Source organism: Microcebus murinus, chromosome 19 (genome assembly GCF_040939455.1).
Source record: "Microcebus murinus isolate Inina chromosome 19, M.murinus_Inina_mat1.0, whole genome shotgun sequence".
NCBI classification, from domain to species: Eukaryota; Metazoa; Chordata; class Mammalia; order Primates; family Cheirogaleidae; genus Microcebus; species Microcebus murinus.
The window spans coordinates 22377350-22398303 of record NC_134122.1 but is presented as its reverse complement, the minus strand read 5'-3'; the positions used below and the strand labels follow the sequence as shown (position 1 = coordinate 22398303).

The window sequence follows — 20954 nt, the reverse complement described above, 5'->3', positions numbered from 1 at the left end:
CCCAGTGGTGTCCTGCAGAACAGGGCTGTACCTCTGCCCGGTGTGACCTTGAACCTGTGGCAGGAGCTGCTGTCCTTGGTGGACTGGGCCAGAGGCTGCTGTTGCCTACTCTGAGCTCGACCTGAACTTCCTGCTGGCTCTGCCCTCTCCCTGTGTCCGTTGTCACCTCCTATCCGAAAGTCTGGCTCCTGCTTGTCTAGAGCTATTGCTTCTCAGCGCTTCCTCCTCCTCAGTGCTGACCATGATCCCGTGGGCCTGCTGCCATCCTTGGACAGCCTGCGTGCATGGAACTGCCACCCTGCCCACACCCTTCCCTCTGCAGTCTGCTTTGGCCCCCAGTCTTGTGATGGGGATGGGGGCTCCATGGCCAGTTGAGTGTGGTGGCCTCGGGTGAAAGTGACCATTCTTCACACTAGGCCTTTGGGATTGTTCTGTGCCATCCTTGCCCTCAGTTCCTTGTCAGGGAAATTCAGGAGCTGCTGTAGGAACCCCTGGAAGTTGAGGGCCTTCCCTGGTGCCCCATTGGCTCAGGGTGTCTCAGGGCTGTGCCTTCTCAAGACAGACCCTGGCCCCTAGCTGTGTGGTATGTGAGGCTGGGGTGAGCAGGATTTGTGTTTCCTGGGGACGCTTTTTCCAAGTACTAGAAGCTGGGGGCTTAAGACAACAGAAGTTTACTCCTGCACTGTTCTGGAGGCCAGAGGTCTGAAGTCAAGGTGTCGGCAGGGCTGGCTGCTTCTGCAGCCTCTGAAGGAGGGTCCCTTCCAGGCCTTCTGCAGCTTTGGGGTCTGCTTGCCATTCTTGGCTTTCCTTGGCGTGGGTGCACCACCCTGGGCTCTGCCTGTCATCACACGGCCTTCTCCATGACTGTGTCCTCTTCTTACAAGGACACCAGTCCTTGGATTTGGGATCCATCCTAATGTAGTTACATCTGCAAAGACCCTGTTTTCAAATAAGATCCCATTCACAGGTAGTGCGGTTAGGTCTTGACTTATCTTTTAGGGGAACACAGTTCAGCCCACTTGGGGAAGAAGGTGTGTTTCCCTATGGGTCAAGATGCTGACAGGGCAAGCCGTGAGCAGTGTGGATAAGGAGTGGCCCCTGATACCCACCCTCCAGCGCAGCCCTGGCCCTGCTTTTTCCAGCCTGAGAATGTTAGAAATGCCCTCGGAGCATCAGCTATTCCTTCCAGCACTGATTCACATGCACAGAAGGAAGTGAAGCAATGGGTGGAATTCTGAAGATAGGGCATGAGGTGGGGCGGCCCTGCCTCCACCCTCACCTGGTCCTTCTCCACCCTCATGTCAGGTTTGCAGTAATTCAAAGTGTCACCAAACATTGGATTTCTGCTTGTCTTCACCCACAAGCATGAGGGGCCTTGCTGGGATGGGAGGTGGAGCTCTACAGGATCCCATTGGCCAGAGAGGTGAAGGTCGAAGTAGGCTTCAGAGACCCAGAGACCTCAGTTTTTTGATGGAATTGCTGACTGGGAGAAGGTGAGGCTGAGTTTGCAGGTGCCCACACAGGACTTTCCCGGAGCTGCCCATGAAACCTTGTGGGCAGATCTCATAGTCCCTTCACAGGCTGTTTTTTGATCCAAACCCCAAAGCATGCCTGACTGACCCGCTGTCACTTCCAGCTCTGCCACTGAGGGCAAGTGGCTCTGTCTTGCTCTGATGCTAGGCAGGGCTGTGGTGACAGCACCTCCCTTGCAAGTGACCTGGCACATGAGGGGAGCCTGGGGTGTGGTGAGGCTCCACAAAGTGTAGCTGCTCTTGGTGAGAAACCAGCCCCAACCCTGCCTTACACTAGTGCCAGATTCAATGTTCATGTACATGTTTCTGGGAGGAGACTGTATAACTTTCATAAGATTTGCCAAGGGAATTCTAACTTGAAAAAAGTGAAGAACTTTTTTTTTTTTTTTTAATTTGAGGAAACTGAAGTTAATAAAGGCCTTCCAGCTTGGAGGTCAGCCTTGCTATATGGGGGTCGTCTAAACCATAGCTTTGAAGTGTTTGGGAGAAATCTATTCAACTCTCTTACCTACAGAGCACATATCTGTGTGTCTATATGTGCTTGTGTGTATGTGTGAGTGCGCACACGGTGTGTGTGGGTGTGTTAGGGGGAGTTGCTTTGTCCTGAGTTTCATGCAAGCCCATCCTGCATCCCAGCCAGGGTGCACAAGCTCTCAGAGCAGGGATTAGCGGCTTTGCCCAGTCATACACACTAGCTATGGCCTTCCTCTGGAGAAGTAACAGGTCCCTAGACTAGTTCTGGGATGTCACTGTCCACACAGTACCAGTACTGCAGTAGGTTGTTCCAGGCTTAGGAAAGGCCCTACTCTTGAGGATTGGGTGGGCACACTAGCTGGAGCTGGGCCTGGGTCTGATGTAGTGCCAGTGGGGCCTCACAGCCTAGCTCTGGGTGTTAACCCTAGCGGCGGAGGCCTGAGAGTGCCTGCAGCTCTCCCTGGCACCATTCATGTCATGTTCTGTGTGGGCCATGTTTCTATGGCTGCCAGGTGAGCTCAGAGACTCCTGTTTGTGGAGTCGACACAACTTAGTGGCAGTTTGGCTGGGGGAGTAGGAGCCTCCAGGTGTCCAGTGCTAAGAGGCACAGGTTATGAGCTCTTACCACAGGAGGGTTATGGAGAACAGACAGCCCTGGTGCCCAGCCTGCGGTCCCCAGTGCAATGTCTGGTCATCCCTGGGGCAGGGGCTGGCTCCTCTCAGGTGGAGGTGGCCTGGAGGTCTACTCCCTGCTGCCCTTGTCCTATTACATGGGTCCTGGTAGAACCGGCCTTTGCTGGAGGGCCCACCCTTGACCTCCCTGTCTCTCACTGAAGCCACCACGCATGGACCTCACGTCCTGGGAAGAGGCTGGCCCTGGTCAGACAGTCTGGGTCGGAAGCTCTCTGGAGTCGCTGTGCTTCCCTGTAGAGCCTTAGCCTGTCAGAGCCCTGTGGGGCTGGAGCCACCCTGTCCTCCAGCCTCCTTCCATGTTTTCTGCTGCAGTTTTCCAGCTACTTTCTGTAGGTCTGAAACTTCAGTAAAACTTTAAAATAGAGGTTTTTCTAAGAAAGCAGTTTGCAGGTGATAGCAGGTGAGTATGACTTTCCCCCAGAGCCCAGGCTGTGAACCTTCTCTTCTGAGGCAGGCGCGGCTTCCTGGTCTGAGAGGGTGGCAGTTCTAGGGGCAAGGCCCCTTGTGAAGCTGGCCCTGGTGGCCTGAGAGCTAATTTGGGGATGAATTTTATTGTGGTTTAAACTTGCATTTCCCTAGTGACTAATAACATGGAGCTGTTAGTGAGCAAGGATCCGTCTTCAGGGACAGTTCTCTGTTTCTAGGGATTTCAGTTTTTTAAAGTAGTCTTTATTGAGATAATTTATATATAGTAAAATTCTTCGCCTTTGTACGTACGGTTTGGTTAAATGAGATGTCTAAAGTGCAGCCACCCTACTGTCACGGTGGAGGATTTCCTCGCCTACAGTTTCCCTCCTGCCTGTTCATGGTCAGTTCCTCCCTCCCCCAGCGCCTGACGACCACTAGCCTGTGGCCCATAACTGTAGGTTTGCCTTTTCTGGAGCATGATGTGAATGGAGTCTTGTGGCAGATTTGTTTGTCATCTTTGACGACAGAGTGCTTTTCACGTCCATCTACGCTGTTGTGTCAGCAGTTCGTTATTTTTATTAGAAGCATCCTATTGTTTGACTTTACCAAAACTACTCACACACCAACCGATGGACGTTATGGACGAGGCTGCTATGAGTATTTGAGTATCATTCTTTGTGTGAATGTGTTCATTTCTCTGGGTTGTATATTGAAGAGTGGGATTGTTGGGTTTAACTTTTATAAGCAGTTGCCAAATTGCTTTCCAGAGTGGCTGTGCCATTGTGCACCTGCCAGTGAGGTGCGGGCCTGGTCCTCTTGCCGCCTGCTCACACCGCAGGCCGGGTGTCCTCCTGCTTTTTAATTGTTTCCAGTGGGCAACAGCATATTTCACTGTGGTTTAAACTTACATTTCCCTGGTAACTATTAATGTGCAGCTGTTAGTGAGCTGCTTTGCCATTTGCAAATCTTCTCTGGTGAATGTCTGCTAGGATCTTTTTTTCCTTTTCTCTGGTGATCTCCCCTGCAAGTTCCAGCTACCTGCATTTCAGCTCCGGGCTCTGTCTGTGACACTTACCCCCCCTTAGGCCCTCCTGGGCCTCGGAGCAGTGAGCTGGCTTCGCCTCCCCACATGGGCCTCCAGCCACTTCCCTTCTCTCAAAGGTCTGCGCTGTATGTGCCTGTCAGAAAACTATTGTTCCTTGGCTTATGCCTGCTGTTCTGGGGGCTGAGGTGGGAGGGTAGATGGGCTGCTGTCCCCTCTGGCTTGTCCAGCAGCAAAGTTTTGGAGCATTTTTGGAACTATGGGAACCCCTCCCTCTGAAGCTTCCCCAATATCCCGTCTCAGAGCCCCTTCCTCTTCCAGGGTCTTTTGGAACCCTGCTGTCCTCTCCTGGTAGCAGGACCCTCTCCAGGTAGCAGGCCAGGGATGTTTTGGTGTTTCCTTTGTTTTTCCTCCCCTAGTAGTGTTCATTGAATAATAAGGTGAGGGGGGCTCCGCTCTTGCATCTTACACCTTCCCTCTGCTGGTCCCTTCAAGCAGCCAGCACACCTGTGCGGCCGAGGCCAAGCTCGTAGCACAGGCTGCAGAACATCCCAGTCCCAGCCATAGCTGTCCCACTCCCCCGAGCTCCTGCTCTGTCCATGTCCACCCTCCTTTTCAAAAACATGTTTTTTTTATTATTGGAAATGTCACCTGCGACCACTCATCCTGGCTGAGTCAGTGATGTGTTTCCTGGGATGTCATGGACTTTCAGTATTTGTCCTCTGCAGCTGTGCTCAAGAGTATGGACTTTCTGACCTGTCAAGTCTGGAGCCAGAGGCGGCGACATTCGTCTTCTACTCACAAGCTTTGCCCCAAGGAAGCTCCCTCCTGCCTCCCTGCCCGCCCTTTTGTCGGGGCCGCGCTCTGCTGAGAGTTCTCAGCCTGGGCCCACCTGGGGCCCAACAGGGAAGAAGCAGCAGGTTGTCGGCCACTTGCAGGGATGGTGAGCTTCCCACTGTTAGAGACAGTTGCTTTGTGTAGTGGCAGAACTGTGCCTGTCTTCCTCCCTAATTTGTCCTCCAGAGTGCTGGAGTATGTATTTATAAAATATACCTTTTTAATGAAAGTATAACATTCATAGACAGACATGCCCAGATGATAAGCGTGCAGCTCCATGAGTTACCACAACGTGAGTGCATCTGTGTTCAGCACCACCCGGGTGGAGAAACAGACATCCTCAAGACCCCAGTGGGTCACTCACTGCATGACAAGTGATGTCTTTGCATACTCAGTCCTTGGTTGAAGACAATTGTTGCAATCTCTGCAAGTCTTCCTTCTTCATGGCTGAAAAGCTGGGAGTCAAGCCCTCGCTGTCATGGTCACCTCTGGGAACACTTCAGCTTGTCTGCATTTGCCCTGCTGATCTCAGGCTCCATCCCTCTGGGAGACCCAGGACCTGCGCAGTGTGAGTTGAACTCAAGCTGAGTGACCATGGCCCATGATGGCAGCTGTCTCCATCCCAGAGTTGCATTTTTCCCGGGAGCCACTCTAGGCAGGCAGGTGCAGGAGATACTCGGACCAGAATGCGGTGCTTGACTTTGTTCCAAGTCAGGTTTCTGCCACGATTCTGAAGTTGGGATCTCTCTAAAATCTCACTGGTCTCCATTATGTTTGCTCTCTTTCTAAGCCCAGGCCCTGTGAGGATTTGAGGAGCGTGCTTTCTGTGTTTCTTAAGTCACTGATTAGAGACGGTGTACAGGATGGGGCCGGGGGCAGAGTTGGGCTCTTCAGATGGATGCCTGTTAGTCAGAAGTCCTTGCTTTATGTTGTCCAGCCAGGCGTAAATAAACTCATCTTTGGGCCCAAGTTGCTCAGTTGTGTCCCCGCAGAACCCTTGTTGAAACACCCTGGAAACACTTGCAGCACTGTCTTGGCCTGGCTGCCTGCAGTCTGGCTGTGAAGGCTGAGGTCATCGTGGCCTGACTTGTTCTCACCATGAGCCGGAATGCCCACTATGGTCTTGTCTCTGTTGCTGCAGCTCTTGCATGGCTTTGCACTCGCTCGCCAGGTCTGTGTGGGAGCTGCAGGAGGGTGGGGCCGGGCCTGGCACAGACCCACTTTCAGCTCTGCTGTTTCCTGACGGTTCCTGGCCTTTTCTGCACAGCATCTGTGAAGTGCCAGGGGCCGCAGCCTTGCAGGGTTGCCATGTGGACCAGTGTAAATTGAGGTGATGATGTATCACACCTGGTCCACTGTAGGTGTCACATGACCACAACGGGCCAATGACCACAACGACCACCTCTGGGCCTGAGGCACTGTGCCAGACCTGGTGTGCACCAGGGTCACAGGGGCCTCATGGGCAGCTTTAATGCAGACACACACTCTGTGGTTGCTTCTCTGGTGCTTGGCCCAGCTTAGTACCTTCCTGTTGCCCCTATGTTTGGGGCGGGGTGATCTCTGTAGCCTAGTGACCTATAGGTGCAGTTTGATCTGGGAGAGGTGCTGGCTCTCAAGGCCACTGGCCCTCACGCAGCCCACAGGCAGAGCATGAGTGAGTGTGGACTGGAGTTGCATTCTGCATGCCAGGGCTCTGCTTATCCACATGGTATGACCCAGAAGCATGCAGCTGTGCAGCTTGGCAAAGCAGGCGGTATCTGGGATAATGGGGGGTTGGTCATTACCTCATTAGCTGTTCCCATCTGCAGGTGTGACCCAAGCTGCAGTCGGACTGTCCAGGGTTCAGCTGGGACGTGCTGGTTCTGCAGTTGTGAGAAGGGATAGCTTGCTGGCAGCCTTTCCCCTAGAACCTGGGGCTCATCGTCTGTCCCGTGCACAGCTCTCTCCCTGGAGCATCCTGGGGTGGTGTGAGGGTCCAGGCACCTGTGTGCTGGTCCGCAGAGTTCAAGGCCTGCCCCTCACTTGCCCGTTGACGTTTCGTGGGGAGGTGTGGGTGGGGATTGGGAGCACTCTGGGTAGAGGGCACAGGCACTTATGGCAGTGGGCCTCAGTGGGGTTTGATTCTGCTGCTGCATCCAGAACCAGGCTGGGCCTCCGGGGCCAGGCAATCTGCAGATCTGAGCAGTTCAGAGGTTGTGTGCTGCTGTCAGGGCTCCCAGGGACTGTGTCCACTGTGCTGTTATCTCATGACTGGCAGGGCCTCTTCCTCCATGCTCCCAAGCTCATCACCTTCCCCAGCCCCCCCCCCCCCCCCCCCGTGTGGGCACATGCACATTCACATGTGCACACACATACACATGCACATGTACTTTTTCCCTTCAGTCTTTCCCATCTCAGAGCTTTGCCCTGTGATTGTTCTAGTTGCCTTGTCCTGGTCTCGCCCCTGCCTCCTCCCACCTCCCTCCTCCCTCCTACCCAGATCTTAGGCCCCACCCTGTGGATCCCACCCTGAACAGGCCCTCCTCACCCTCTCACGGCTACCCCCATGGCGGCTCTCAGCTCTTGGTCTCACACCTAGACAAGCCCCGCAGCCTCCCTCCAGGCCGTGCCTCTGCACTGTGGCCCGGGGGGGTCTCCAGAGGCACACCTGCCTGACTCCCGCCTGGTATTAGGACACACATGGAGTGTTTGGGCAGCAGAGGGCAGTGAGGACAAGAGCCAGGGCGTGGGTCACAGCTCGGGAGGATGATGGCTTCGAGGCCTCTCTGAGCAGAAAATGAGGGTGTGGGGCAAAGCAGGAGGGTCTGGGAGGAGGAAGGGCCTCAGGTGCAAAGGCCTAGGCAGGGCTGCTCAGGGGCAGCAGGAGACCACTGTGTGTGGTGCGGAGCAGGCCAGGGGCAGACTCACATGATAGTGGGACCCGGGCCAGGCAGGCTGAGGGCATGGCCTGGGCCTCGTGGGGACAGAGGGACCCTCTGCGCAGTACGTCACACTGGCCTCCTGCTCCTGTACTGCCTGGTCCCAGGATGGGTTAGGTCTAACCTGGATTCAGAGCATACACTGTTGTCGGTCCATGTGTAGCCTTCCATTGGCGTCCTGAATTTTGTTTGTTTAAGGAACACATGGGAGCTTGCCCCCAGCTCAGGGGTTCTTGGGGTCCCAGGAGCTGATAATGCCCCTATGGCTTGTGTCTCACCACTTTGTCAGGTGTGGGTGTTGCATGTGGCTGTGGCCTGTGGCAGAGTGTCCTGTTGCATAAGCACATTCAATTCTTACTCGTTCTCTTGCTGATGGGCATCTTGCGTGTTTCAGGTTTTTCTCTCGCAGAGCAGGTGAGGAGAGCTTGGTGCAGACCTGCTGTGGGCACATTTAAGAGTTTCTCTGAATGCATACCTCGGGGTGGGATCCCTCAGTTACAGGGCATGCAAATGTTAGACACTAGGAAATGGCAAGTTATTTTATAAAGTAATTTACTATTAATAATTTTCATTCCCTCTGTACATGTATATAAGATCCAATCGATTTATATACTTTCTAACTCTTAGTATTTCCAAGATACTTAATTTTTGCCAATAGAATGGATGCAAAGTGGTATTTTATTGTTGGTCTTGATTTGCGTTTTCCTAATTAATAACGGTGTTGATTACCTTGTCATATGTTTCCCAGCCATATGTGTTTCCTTTTCTGGGAAAAGTCTGTTTTCATCTTATACCCATGTTTCTGTTGTGCTGTGTTTTCATGGTGCTGACTGGGTAGGGAAGGTGTGGTGTCCGCCATAGTGCGGGAGTGTCACCTGGGGCAGGGGGGAGAGGATCGTGTGCCTTGGAGAGCGGCAAGGGCAGGGCTCCAGCAGTGCTGCTCTCGCCAGTTTGAGTGTGGTGGAAAGAGAGAGCCCTGGGCCCAAATCCTGCCCCAGTCACTGACTGCTGGGCAGGGTTGGAGTGTGGCTTCATTTCCTAGCCTCGGTTTCTTCCTTCCTGAAGGAAGACCGGTAAGAGAACCCACCTCCCAGGAGTGGGCAGGTGGCCTGGTGCCATGCAGAGAGCCTTCTACAGACAACTGGTCTGCTCTTGGTGCCTCTGACTGCAGGGGTCCGAGAGGAGGTGGTCCAGGCTGGCGCTGCCTCCTGAAGGCATCCCCTCATTTCTTGCTACTGGCAAGAGGCTGTGCTGCTCCAGGCCAGGCTGCTCTGGGCTCTGTTACCTTGGTCTCGTCCTCTCGGTTTAAATATCTGTGTGCCGTTAGCTCGCAGGTCTTGGAGCATTTACAGAACACATCACTTCCTGCCTGTGAGGGTCACTGTGTCCCCGCCTCTCCCCAGCCCGCCTAGTGGCTGCTCCAAATCCCTAACACTTGGGCAGAGGTGGAACTTTGAGAAATGTCCTCACTCGTCCACAAGAACATCAGCCTTGGTACTGGCTTATTGACGGGTGGGTTTTGGTTTTTGTTGTTGTTTGGCTTGGTTTTGGAAATCTTGTCCAGGAGGCCGCATTGTCACAGTAATGATTTTTCCCAAGGTTGCCAGCACCTCCCTTTTGTTGTAGCCTCAGTCCTATGAGCATTGGCTCACAGAGGGCCACAGAGGGACAATGCGCTTTCCCCACACCCTGGCCTAGTACACGGGGACCCATGCCCAGGAATTAAACGCCTGGTGTCTGGGGTTTGGCTGGGCTTTAGAAAGATGTGGTTGTGCAGAGGGCCCTTCCCCACAGCCCCCAGGGCCGCAGCATTCGAGTTTCTCCTTTCTGCAGCCCTTTAGGAGCTCCTGCGGGGGTCCTTGCCGAGGGTCCCTGGAAGAGGTGACCACATGCATGATGTGTCTGTCGCTGCTGATGGTCTGTCACCCTGCCCAGGGGATGGTACAGGAAAACAACGGAACATTTACAGGGATGAGTTTGAATCTAGCCTTTCCTGGCAGGGCCGGTCCTCTCTGGGAGATGGGTACCCATGCTCAGTGCCGTGTGGCCGCCCAGACCCTGTGGGAGTGAGAGATGGAGAATACTTCTGCACCGTGGCTGGTGGAGGCACCTGCCACAGTTTCCCAGCAGTGGCCGTGCAGCTCACTGTGGTAGGTTTAGTTTGCATTATTTTCTGGAAAAATGCATAATCTGTTCTCATTTTTCAAGCCTGTGTCTGGAGGCCAACCTCATCCCTGAGCTTCAAGGCCAAGGCCTCTCTAGGAGAGGCTGGGGGGCAGAGGACAGTGTGCTTGATTGGCACCCGTGTTCCTGCTCTGGGGTCTGCTCAGCGCTTGTTCCCCATGGCTTTCATGCTAGTGAGCCTGGCCCAGGCCTGAGCCCAGCTGCCTTTTGACCTCTTGCACGTGGTCCTGGATTGCGCGCCCTGTAACTGAGACTGTTCCGGCAAAGGCCAGGACAGCCTGTCACGGTTATGGGTGCGAGAATGCTGTCCTCAGCAGGAGGCCAAGATCTGTGGGTCAGACTAGGTATTCGGTGAGACCCCCTGGTCAGAAAGGGTTACCAGGTTCTCAGGCTCCAGCATGGCCCTGTTGGCTCAGGCCTCTGTGAGGAAGGTCACCTTAATCAGTTCTTCTAGAGCGTGAGCCTGCAGGAGATGAGCTGTTCCCCCTCTCCCTTGGATGTTAGAGCCCATCCGGGCCACCTCCCCTGTCCTCCAAGGAATCCCATAGTCAGGACTCTCGGGACACCTCATGTCCACCAGCCAGTCGTAGTCAGTTTCCAGGGGCAGGTCTTAGGGGTAAACTTTGCATTTTGTTGTGCCACCTGCTGCCCACCTAGTTACCTGGGCAGTAGCTCTGGCCCTGCCCACCATGCCAGCTGCCTACTGCCCAGCCCCTGGGATCCCATTTACTCATCAGGGAGCAGAAGTCACAGGGTGATGGGAGGTACATCTACAGGCCAGAGCAGAGGCCTGGGTGGCCCACAGCCTCTGACCCACTTTCTGTCTCCTCTTACAGGCTCAGCTGTCACAGGCCCTGGAGGAGCTGGGAGGCCAGAAACAAAGAGCGGACATGGTAAGCCCTGAGACAGTGCTTGTTTGCTGCCTCTGTGGCAGAGGGAAGTCCGGGACACCTTGGATCCTGGGTCCCAAGCAGGAACTTGTCCCGTCTTATCCCCATCAGGACTTATCCTGCAGGCATGATGTGGGTCCCTTCTCTGCCAGTGGCAGAGTGCATGTGGCCTGGACAGAACCTCCCCTGCCTAGAACTGTGTGCCATACAAGGTCATGCTGTTGAGACAAAGCAGATGTGAACACTGTGTGGGCCGTGAGGAGCCCGGGGCTGCCAGAGCGGATGTCAGTGCCACCACATCCCTGATCCCCGCCCAGCCCTCACAGGGCCTGTCACCAGCAGGGACAACTGCGTCAGCCTGGGCTCGGGCTTCACTCTGTGTGCGCCCAAAGATGCAGGGTCTTCGTTAGTGTGTGTTTATTTGCCACATGCAGTTTTATTTGTCTGTTGATTATGCAGATGTACTTTTAAGGTGTGTTTTCTCTCCAGATCGCGTCAGCCCTCTGCTCACTTAGTTTGGCTGTGGCTGAGCTCATGCAGCACAAGCTTACTGGTGACCTCGGCCAGGGCTCTCCTTGGGTTTCTCGATCTCCAGTATTAAAAGGCTTTCTGACCATTTCATGAAACAAATGAGCTTTGCTTTTGAAGCATTTGGCCTATTCCAGATATAAACCCACACCATGTTTCCCTGGCCTTGGCCTTGTATGGGAAGGACATAGGGAGGCTCCAGGCCACGTGTGCTACCAGAGAGGCGCCATCAGCATTAGGGTGGGCACAGGACCGGTATCTCGGGTTGAGGCTCTTGTTCCATGTCCTTCCTTGCTAGCCTGAACCCTGGGTAGGTGTCCTGGCTCACTGACTCAGGGCCTTCACCCTGCACTTGGCAGGGGCACGGTGAGGGTCAGTTGAAATGAACTTGCTTTTTAAGTTGTGGAGACAGCCACACAGCCTGCCATGATTATGTCTGTTGTCATTACTGTTGGTCTTGCCTGTGGGGCTGGGTTGGGAGGGTCAGAAACCCGCTCCCTGGGGAGCCAGGGAACTGGGGCGAGGGTCGGGGCAAGGCTGGGCCCAGCACCAGAGCCCAGGTTGGCTGTGCTCAGGGCCCTGACAGTGTGTCTGTGGCTGTACAGCTGCGGGGCCGGGCCCTGGGACTGGAAGGGGCCAGCGTGTCCTGGGACGGCAAGGTTGGGGACGCAGAAGCGAGTGCCAGTGGGTTGTTGGGGCTCAAGTTAGGCAGGCCTGTGGCCGTGGCGAGGATGTGATTTCACGGGGCTGGAGGTGGTGGAGGTGAGACCTGGTTCCCATCTCTGTGGGGGTGCCTGGCTGCTGTGAAGAGGCTGTGGCTAGGGTGCAGGTGTCTACCACACAGCGCAGTGGTGTAGTCAGTCCGGCTGCACTTCTGGCGGATGTAGCGAGGTGGAGCATGAGGGCTGGGAATCCAGGATGACTGTGGTGTTCTGGCCCGGGTGGAGTTGTGGTATGGGGTAGGGGCTAGAGGGAAAGCCCAGCAGCCAGGGACACCTGCTACTGGGCAGACGTCCCTGCCTGGGGCCCTTGAGGTGAGGCCTGCACACTTTCATCCTCGGGAGTGAGAAGGTAGCAGAGAAGGCAGCACCTGAGGATCGAGTCTCTGGGCCCAGTTCTAGCATCCCCCATCTGGTCTAGGGGAGCAGCGTGAGTCGGGGCACCCTGGGGAGGGCAGGTCGTTCACAGAACCCTGGAGCAGGAAGTGTTTGAGTGGAGAGCGACCAACTCCGTCAGACCCTGCCGCAAGGACCTGAGAGAGAAGCAGAGGGTTGGGGCCAGGTGATTGATGATCTCCGTGGGAGCTGTTTCCAGGGAGGCCGAGAGCTGTGAGCCTGACAGTGCTTGTGAGGGGTTTGCCTGAAGGGCCCGAAGGGCAGCTTGAGGTGGATGGAGAGAGATTTACTCCACCTGACGGCCATGGGAGCCCAGTGGGGAGGGGTGTGTGACAAGGCCGGGAAGGTTGTGTGTGACAAGACCGGGGCCGGGCCGGGGTGTCCAGGAGCAGGAGAGAGGCACACGCACCGCAGGCGCAAGTGCTGGTTCTTACCTCTCCTGGTCCGAAGCACAGTGTCAGGCAGGCCAGGAAGGGATCTGTTGGGGGGTGCTGGCTGGTCCGGAGCCCTTGGGCCCATCCGAGATGTACGGGGTGAGCTGAGAGCATGGGTGGTCAGTCGTTTGTCTGCGGTGCTCAAGTGAACACTGGTTTGTGAGCCTAACCAGGGGTAGGTGTGCAGGTGAGAAGCGAGCAGGAGAGGCGGTGAGGTGATGCCCTTCCAGAGGGATAGCAGCTCTCGGGCAGCATCGCAGTGCAGTCTTTATCGTGTGTGCTTTCTAAATTTGAGTGTGAGCCACGTTTATCTTTAGACTGTAGAAATACCAGTGAGTGGTAGCTTTGTTTTTTTCCCTGTGTTTTCTGCAGTGAGCATTCTTTGCTAAAGTAATTTGAAGGGGAACCCATCATAACTGTTGGCTAAGCCCCATGACCTTCAGTGAGGGTGGTTCAGAATGCTACCTGGCAGGAGAGCTGAGTAGAGTGCGGCGTCTGACGCACCAGCAGCAGCGCATGGCGGGTGAGGGAGAGCTCTAAACACTGTGGAGTCTGGTGACTGAGCGTGTAGGTGGTTACCAGGAACGGTGCAGCCTTCCCAGCTCTGTGGGTGTTTCGTGGCGGTGGGACCAGCCAGCGTGGCCTTCCTGCTTTCCAGGCCCGTGGACCGTCAGTGTTTCCTTCTTGTTCACTGAGTGCCCAGGCTTTTAAAATAAGGGTGTTTCCTGTTGGCTTTGAGAAACCGGGGCTGGGTTGGGGAAGCCTTGGGAGCCGTGCTGTACTATGTGTAGACATGCCAGGCTTCCTTGGTGTTGACCTAAACTGAAATGTGCCCGGGGTCGTGTTTCCCACTGTGCGGGAGGGCAGGAGGTATTAGAGATGGAGTTGTGCCCAGCACACACCAAGCCTGGGCATTGAGGCTGAGCCCATGGCTCTTGTTGCATCTGGACCCCTTTCCCACAGAAGCCTGACTGCCTCAGAGCTGACACCTTGACCTTGACGTCGGCCTTTCTCTCAGTGCCAGGGTGCTTTTGGGAAAACTGTTAACCCAGGTCCCTCCTCCAGGAGTAGGGAGGACAGGAGCTGGCCTTGGGTACCCAGGCAGAGTAGGCACAATGCAGCGCAGGCCTCTTGGGGACTCACAGGGAGGTCATGACTGTACTTCTCCCTGGGGGGCCTCTGATGTCTGCAGGACCAGCACCTCAGTTCAGGGAACTGCACCAGGGAACTTTGGGGCCAATGGTCAGTGGGGAGTTGCTGATGGATGGGAGCTCCCTGGGGTCACTCCTGAAGCCCTCCCCAGTGGGCTGGGCCTGGGGCTCCATCTGAGTGGGTTCTCAGCATCGCCCACGCAGGCCTCCCATCTGAGTGAGTTCTCAGCATCGCCCACACCAGGCCTCAGTGTAGACAGATGGGCTCTGAAGCGCCTCCTGCTGGTTGTCTTCAGGCCTGGAGCTGCCTCAGACAACTGTATAATCTCTGCCTATAGCTGTCTAGCCCTTCGCTTACTTCATGTTGTTTATTTCATCTCTCTCTCCTCTCTCCCAGCTAAAAGGAAACTAGGAAATGGCAGTGCTCAGGGGTGCTCACAGGGGTGTGAGACTCAACTTCCCACCTACACTCCTGGGCTAGAGTGACTTCTGCTACCAAAGGAAGCCCTTGCCTTGACCGTGGGAGATGGTCATCTGGGGTGTGGGAAGCCTGGAGCCGGCAGATTATGTTCCAGTTCTGGCTCTGCCACGAATTACCTGTGTGACCTTGACCAACCCCAGTCCCCTCACCCAGTTGAGGGACCTCCTGACACTGTCACAACTCGTTGAAGGGGGTTTGTCCAGAGCATGACAGAGCCCAAGGCTAGGCAAGGCCATCCAGCAGAGTGCCCTGCCCAGTGGGAATGTTCTCTGTCCAGCCCAGCCAGCACAGTAGCCACTAGTCACCGGTGTAATTGTGGCTAGGGCAACCGAAACACGAAAATCTTAATGGCTTGTTTTTAATCACTTTTAGTAACCACAGTGGCTGGGTATGTTCTGTCCTGGAATGTTCTGTATTCTTCCTGGCATGTTCTCTCCACCTTTCCTCTTCCACACTCAGGCCCATTTGCTGCTGGCTCATTTGACTCCTTTTTCAGCTTTAAGCTTGCGTTTCTGGCCTCATCCTTTCGTCCTGAGTTGAAGTCCCTGCAGACAGGCTTCTGAGGATTCAAGGTGTGTCCTTGGCTCTGTGTCCGTCTTGCCTCACACGGTGCCCTTCGGGGGAGGGATTGGGTAGAGAGGTGCCCAGCGAATGTAGGGCCATGGGAGCCGTGATGGGGGCTGGCCTGTGCTGGCCATGCGCCCCCCTCAGCTGTGTAGGGTGGGCTGCAGGTCTCCCTCCTCTGTGTAAATCAGAGCCCCTCAGTGTCACTGGTGTTCTCTTCTGGGGTTACCAGTAAAACACAAGTGATTCTGCGTGGGGCAAGTTTCTGCTGCTGACGTACGCTGCTGACCTGACTAGCTGTTCATGTTATGGTGGAGGAACCAGAGACTGAGGACAAGTGAGCGGCCGGGGCTCAACATGAGATGGAAAGGCTGGAGCTGGCCTTGGGTCTGGATCTGAGGCCTTTGCCATCCGGTTTCCAGTGACTACCTTGGTTGTGGGCGTTGTCTGGGAAAGAGGCACCCTAGCCCCTGGGACAGCTAGAGCAACCCATGGCCAGGGCATCGCTGACTGCCTCGCTCACACTCCCCGTCTGTGGCAGTGGGGACGCAGCCTGGTGTGTGCACCGTCTCCCAGCCTGCAGCTCCTTTACCCACTCTCTTCTGACCCAAAGTCAGTTTGCTATTTAGGAGAGAAAAAAGAAAAATTTAAACATCTTTAGCTAATTGCAGATGACAAGACAAAGGCAGTTTGACTTTCTGTTATTAATTAGGAAACCCATACTAATTAGTAAGCATAAGTACAATTCATGCTTTTTTCTTTAAATGCAATTACTATCACAAGGAAAAATGTCCTAGGCCATAGTTGTATCATTAACATACCTCACCCTAATTAGATATGGCCAGCAGTGGCTAGAGAAATGAGTCTTTTGATTACAACCATAAAAAATCCTCTAATATTTTATATACTTCAGAGAGTGAGAGTTGAAGATTTATTTTCTGATTTAGAGGAATTACACTGCTCATACCTCTGTGTGATTAAGCGGTCATCTTCCTTAATTCCATGTTGCCTTAGCGGTTCCTCCTTGGCCCACCCCTTATGCCCAGGGGTACCCCGAGGTGGGTCAGCCCCACAAAAGGGCACCAAGGCCTGGCCACACATTTCCTGTCACTCACCTTTCTTTGTTCCTTCTCTAAAATGGGCAGGATGTCGAGGCCTACTGTGTCCCAACAACACAGGCTTTACGAGCAGATGGTGAAACCTGGCAGCCATCAGCAGGGCAGGGCCCAGGGAGAGAAGGACCCAGGTGCTCTGTGGACCTCTCCTCTGGCAGCCACTTGGCCTCCAGAGCCTCAGGCTTCTTGTGGGAAGGTGAGGGCACAAGCAGTGCTTACTCTGAGGAGACTACAGTGATGGCTGTGCAGAGATCTGTGGGGCCATGTACACCCCAGGGCTGCGCATAGATCTGCCGGGCCGTGCCCACCTCATGACTATGTGGAGATCTGCAGGGTTTTGGGGAGATCTACCGGGCCGTAGGGAGATCTGCGGGGCCATGCGCGCTGGAGGAGGCACGCATGGCTGGTGCTGAGGGTGGTGAGTGGCACAGAAGTGAGCGTTCCTCAGTGCTCACTAATCATCATCATTCTGCTCCTCCGCCCACAGTCTGGTCTTATCACAGTCCTCCAGCATGGCCAACTGCCTCCTGGTAAATTGTTATAAGAACCTGCTGGTTCAGTGACTGATCGTGCCTCATTTCTCTTTCCGGATCTGTCCCACCACATGACTAAGCACCTCTATGACTAGAGAGCCTCGTGCATACTGGGCTTGCTGGGGGAGACAGGACCTGGGGTAAGGAGGGGTGGCCTCTGCACAGACCGGTGGCAGCCTTGTGATTTCGGGCACCCGGTTCAGTTCATGTCCCACCAGCATGCCTATCCCGATGTGCCCTAGAGTCAGAGTCCTGAGCTTGGAGAAGCTCTTCGGGCCAGAGATGTGTCCAGAGCAGGTCTGGGGAATGCCCCAAAGTCTAGGCCCATGGCCTCATGTCACTGTCCTTGTCTTCCAGCCCCTGGATACAGCTTCTCCTGCACCCCACCTTGGAGCTTCTGTGCCTGTTCTTCATCCCACACAGGCTGGGGCCCAGGCCCCCATCCTAAGCCATACCTGCTGACTTACCTACTGTGTGACCACAGACAGGACCACCACCTCATCCTGAGGGTGGAGAGAGAATAACAGTTCCTTGGAAGCCTTGCAAGGATAGATGAGTTCATGTATTTGAAAAAATCCAGGTTTTGCAGTGAAGTGTTGCTGAGCAAGGCTATAGGCCTGCTCTTTCTCCAACTGGCTCCAGTGGAGGTTGGTTCAGGGTCTCTGCATGTACCCAGTTGAAGTTTCCCTGTTTTCAGGCACATTGTCAGTGTGTGCCAGCGCTGGCCAAGGTAGCATCACATCGAATTGGTTAGCCTTAAATGCTGCTTGCATTTAAGATAAATGTACCTAATTCAGCAAATATTTACCAAGCACCTCTTCTTGGCCATCATGCTGAGGGAACAGACTCTGGCTGTGTGTCTCAGTTTGTTCAGCTGCTATAGCAGAACAGATTTCGTGCTCACAGTTCTGGAGGCTGGGAGTCCATGATTGATGCACTGGCTGGTTTGGTGTCCGGCAAGGCTTCTTGGTTCTAGACAGTGCTTTCTTGCTGTTCCCTCAGTAGGGGAAAGGGTGAGAGAGCTGTCTGGGCTGTCTGGCCTCATGTCCTCCCAGGATTTCAGTGTATGGATGGGGGCCCAGTCAGTCTGTGGCACCTGCCTTTCCTTCTTGCTGCAGGTACTTAGATCTTCACCTAGTCCCTAAGTACCTGAGGGGGGCCTGCCCCTTACATGCCGACGACATCCTCTCCACTGAACCCTCCCTTGCCAGTCTGACCATATCATCCTCTTGTGCCCTTCCATGTGGTTCCTTGTGCTGTTCCTGCTCCTAAAACATCCTCGGTCTCGCAGAGCCTCACTCCCCCTGGAAACCAGGCTGGCCGTTTCCCCCAGTTTACCCCGGTGCTACCCTCCAGGAGGCAGATGCACTCTTCCCATCTGCCTTGTGCAAATATTTTCTTCTACTCCGGTTGTCTGTTTACTCTTTTGATTATTTCTTTCACTGTGCAAAAGCTTTTTAGTTTAATTAAGTCCCATTTATCTATTTTTGTTTTTGCTGTGTTTGTTTTAGGGGTCTTAATCATGAATTCTTTGCTTAGGTCAATACCCAGAAGAAATTTTCCTAGGTTTTCTTCTAGGATTTTTATTGTTTCAGGTCTTACATCTAAGTCTTTAATCCATCGTAAGTTAATTTTTGTATATAGTGAGAGATAGGAATCCAGTTTCATTCTTCTGCATACGGCTAATTTTCCCAGCACTGTTTATTGAGTAGTGTGTCCTTTCCCAGTGTATGTTTTTGTCTGATTTGTAGCTGTATGGTTGTATTTCTGGGTTCTCCATTCTGTTCCATTGGTCTGTGTCTGTGCTTTTCTACCAATACCATGCTGTTTGGATTACTGTAGCCTTGTAGTATAATTTGAAGTCAGGTAATGTGATGCCTGCAGTGTTGTTCTTTTTGCTTAGGATTACTTTGGCTATTGGAAAGTTTTCTTAGCCCATAAATTTCTAATGGTATAATTTCTGGCCCTTGGTTATAGACAATATTTGGATTCCCTACTCCCCCTCCACAAAACAGAAGTAAAATCCCAGGGCACAGTAAGCCTGCTTTTATCTGGACAGGTACAACAGCTCATGTGGAAGAGTGAACAGAGCCTCATGGTGTGTTTGATGTGATGTGACCTTTTTATTATTTTCTTTCTCAGAATTATCTCAGATATTTTCATCTCTTCTCTCCCAGGTAGTCTTTAAAATTAGCTTAACAAGTTCCACAGAAGCCCTCTTAGAGTCTCCTTGGTTTATAGACTAACACGGAACAGCAGCTCTTTGCAGCATCCACCCTTGGGGAGCATGTGAGGCCTCGTGTCGAGACCTTTCCATCTCACTTGCCATGATCATGTGGGTTTTTCTTCACTCTGTTGATGTGGTGTATTACGTTAATGGGTTTTTCTATATTAAACCACCCTTGCATTCCTGGTATAAATCCCACTTTGTCTTGGTGTATAATTCTTTTAAGATCCTGCTAGATTCAATTTGCTAGTATCTTGTTGAGGATGTTTACTTCTATATTCATCGGGGCTATTAGTTTTTTTATTGTTGTTTGTTTGTTTTCAGACAGTCTTGTTCTGTCACCCAGGCTGGAATGCAGTGGCATTATCATAGCTCACTGCAGCCTCAAACTCCTGGGGTCACATTATCTTCTTGCCTCAGCCTCCTGAGGAGTTTGAAGCACAGGTGTGCACCACCATGCTTGGCTAATTTTTAAATTTTTTGTAGACACAGGGTCTCAGTATGTTGCTCAGCCTGGTCTCAAACTCCTGGGGTGCAAGTAGTCCTCCTACCTGGGCCTCACAGTGTGCTAGGATTATAGGCATGAGCCAGTGTGCACAGCCTTTCTTCTTTAAATGTTTGGTAGAATTCACCAGTGAAGCCATATGGTCCTGGATATATATGTAATATTTTTTGGTGGGGTTGGAAAATCTTAGATTACTGATTTAGTGTCTTGTTGTTAGGTCTGGAGACATTCTCTGTGTCTTCTTGAAGTAATTGATGTGTTCTTAGCAATCTCTCCATTTCATGTAGGTGTCTAATGTCTAACAGGTGTGCAGTTGCTACTAGTTTCCTTTCATAATCCTTTCTGTTTCAGTAAGGTCGGCAATAATGTTCCCACTCTCATTTCTGATTTTGGTAACTTTATTCTTTTCTCTTCTTTTCAAATGTGTCAGTTTTGTTAATCTTCACTTCTTGGTTGACAGTTTTGTGTTTTTCTTTCAGGACTTCAAAGACGTTGTTCCACTGACTTCCTGCTTGCATTGTTTCCAACAGCAAGTCTGCTGTCATCCCTGTTGTACCTCTCTTATGTAACCTGTCTGTTTCTCTGACTGCTTTTAAGACTGTTCCTTTATCACTGGTTTTGAGCATTTGATTAGGATGTGCTTCAGATTTTTCTTCCTGTTTCTTGTGCTTGGGGATTTTTGAGTTTCTTAGATCTGTGAATTTTTTGTTGCTATCATTTTGGATAGGACTCCTTCAGAGACTCCAGTTAACCTCACTTAGGATGCTTGAATTCATTTTTAAAAATGATTTTTTTCTCCCTTTTTTCATGTTGAATAGTATCTATTGCTGTGTCTTCAAGTTCCTTGTTTTTTGCTTTAATAATGTCTAATATGCCATTAAAATCAGATGTGTTTTTAAACTTCAGACATTGTAGTTTCCATCTATATAAATTTGGTTAGTTCTTTTTATTTTTCTTCCATGTCTCTTTTGAACTTTGAAAATATGGACTTTAGCTACATTAACTGCTAATTCTAACACCTGTATAGGATTAAGTTACTTTTTTTTTTTTTTTTTTCTTTTTTTGAGACAGATTCTCACTTTGTTGCCCAGGCTAGAGTGAGTGCCGTGGCATCAGCCTAGCTCACAGCAACCTCAATCTCCTAGGCTCAAGCGATCCTACTGCCTCAGCCTCCCGAGTAGCTAGGACTATAGGCATGTGCCACCATGCCTGGCTAATTTTTTTTTTTTTTTGTATATATATTTTTAGTTGGTAAATTAATTTCTTTCTATTTTTAGTAGAGATGGGGGTCTCACTCGGGCTAGTTTCGAACTCCTGACCTTG

The 20954-nt window shown here is 52.6% G+C and overlaps 2 protein-coding genes across 6 annotated transcripts in view; both read left to right on the top strand.

Moving 5' to 3' along the window:
• The window catches only part of PSMG3 (proteasome assembly chaperone 3), a 418234-nt gene that overhangs the window by 66638 nt on the left and 330642 nt on the right, over positions 1-20954 (top strand). The gene's annotated exons all lie outside the window — the stretch shown is intronic.
• Positions 1-20954, top strand: part of MAD1L1 (mitotic arrest deficient 1 like 1) — a 383346-nt gene that overhangs the window by 205374 nt on the left and 157018 nt on the right. For 3 of the 5 annotated variants that reach the window (XM_075995238.1, XM_075995236.1, XM_075995237.1), the window contains 2 exons: positions 9905-10054; positions 10925-10981. The exons of 1 other annotated variant lie outside the window; for it this stretch is intronic. In XM_075995238.1, the coding sequence (XP_075851353.1) occupies positions 9905-10054; positions 10925-10981 (207 nt within the window). The remainder of the gene's footprint in view (positions 1-9904; positions 10055-10924; positions 10982-20954) is intronic. One more of the 5 variants, XM_012758962.3, reaches the window with a different exon arrangement.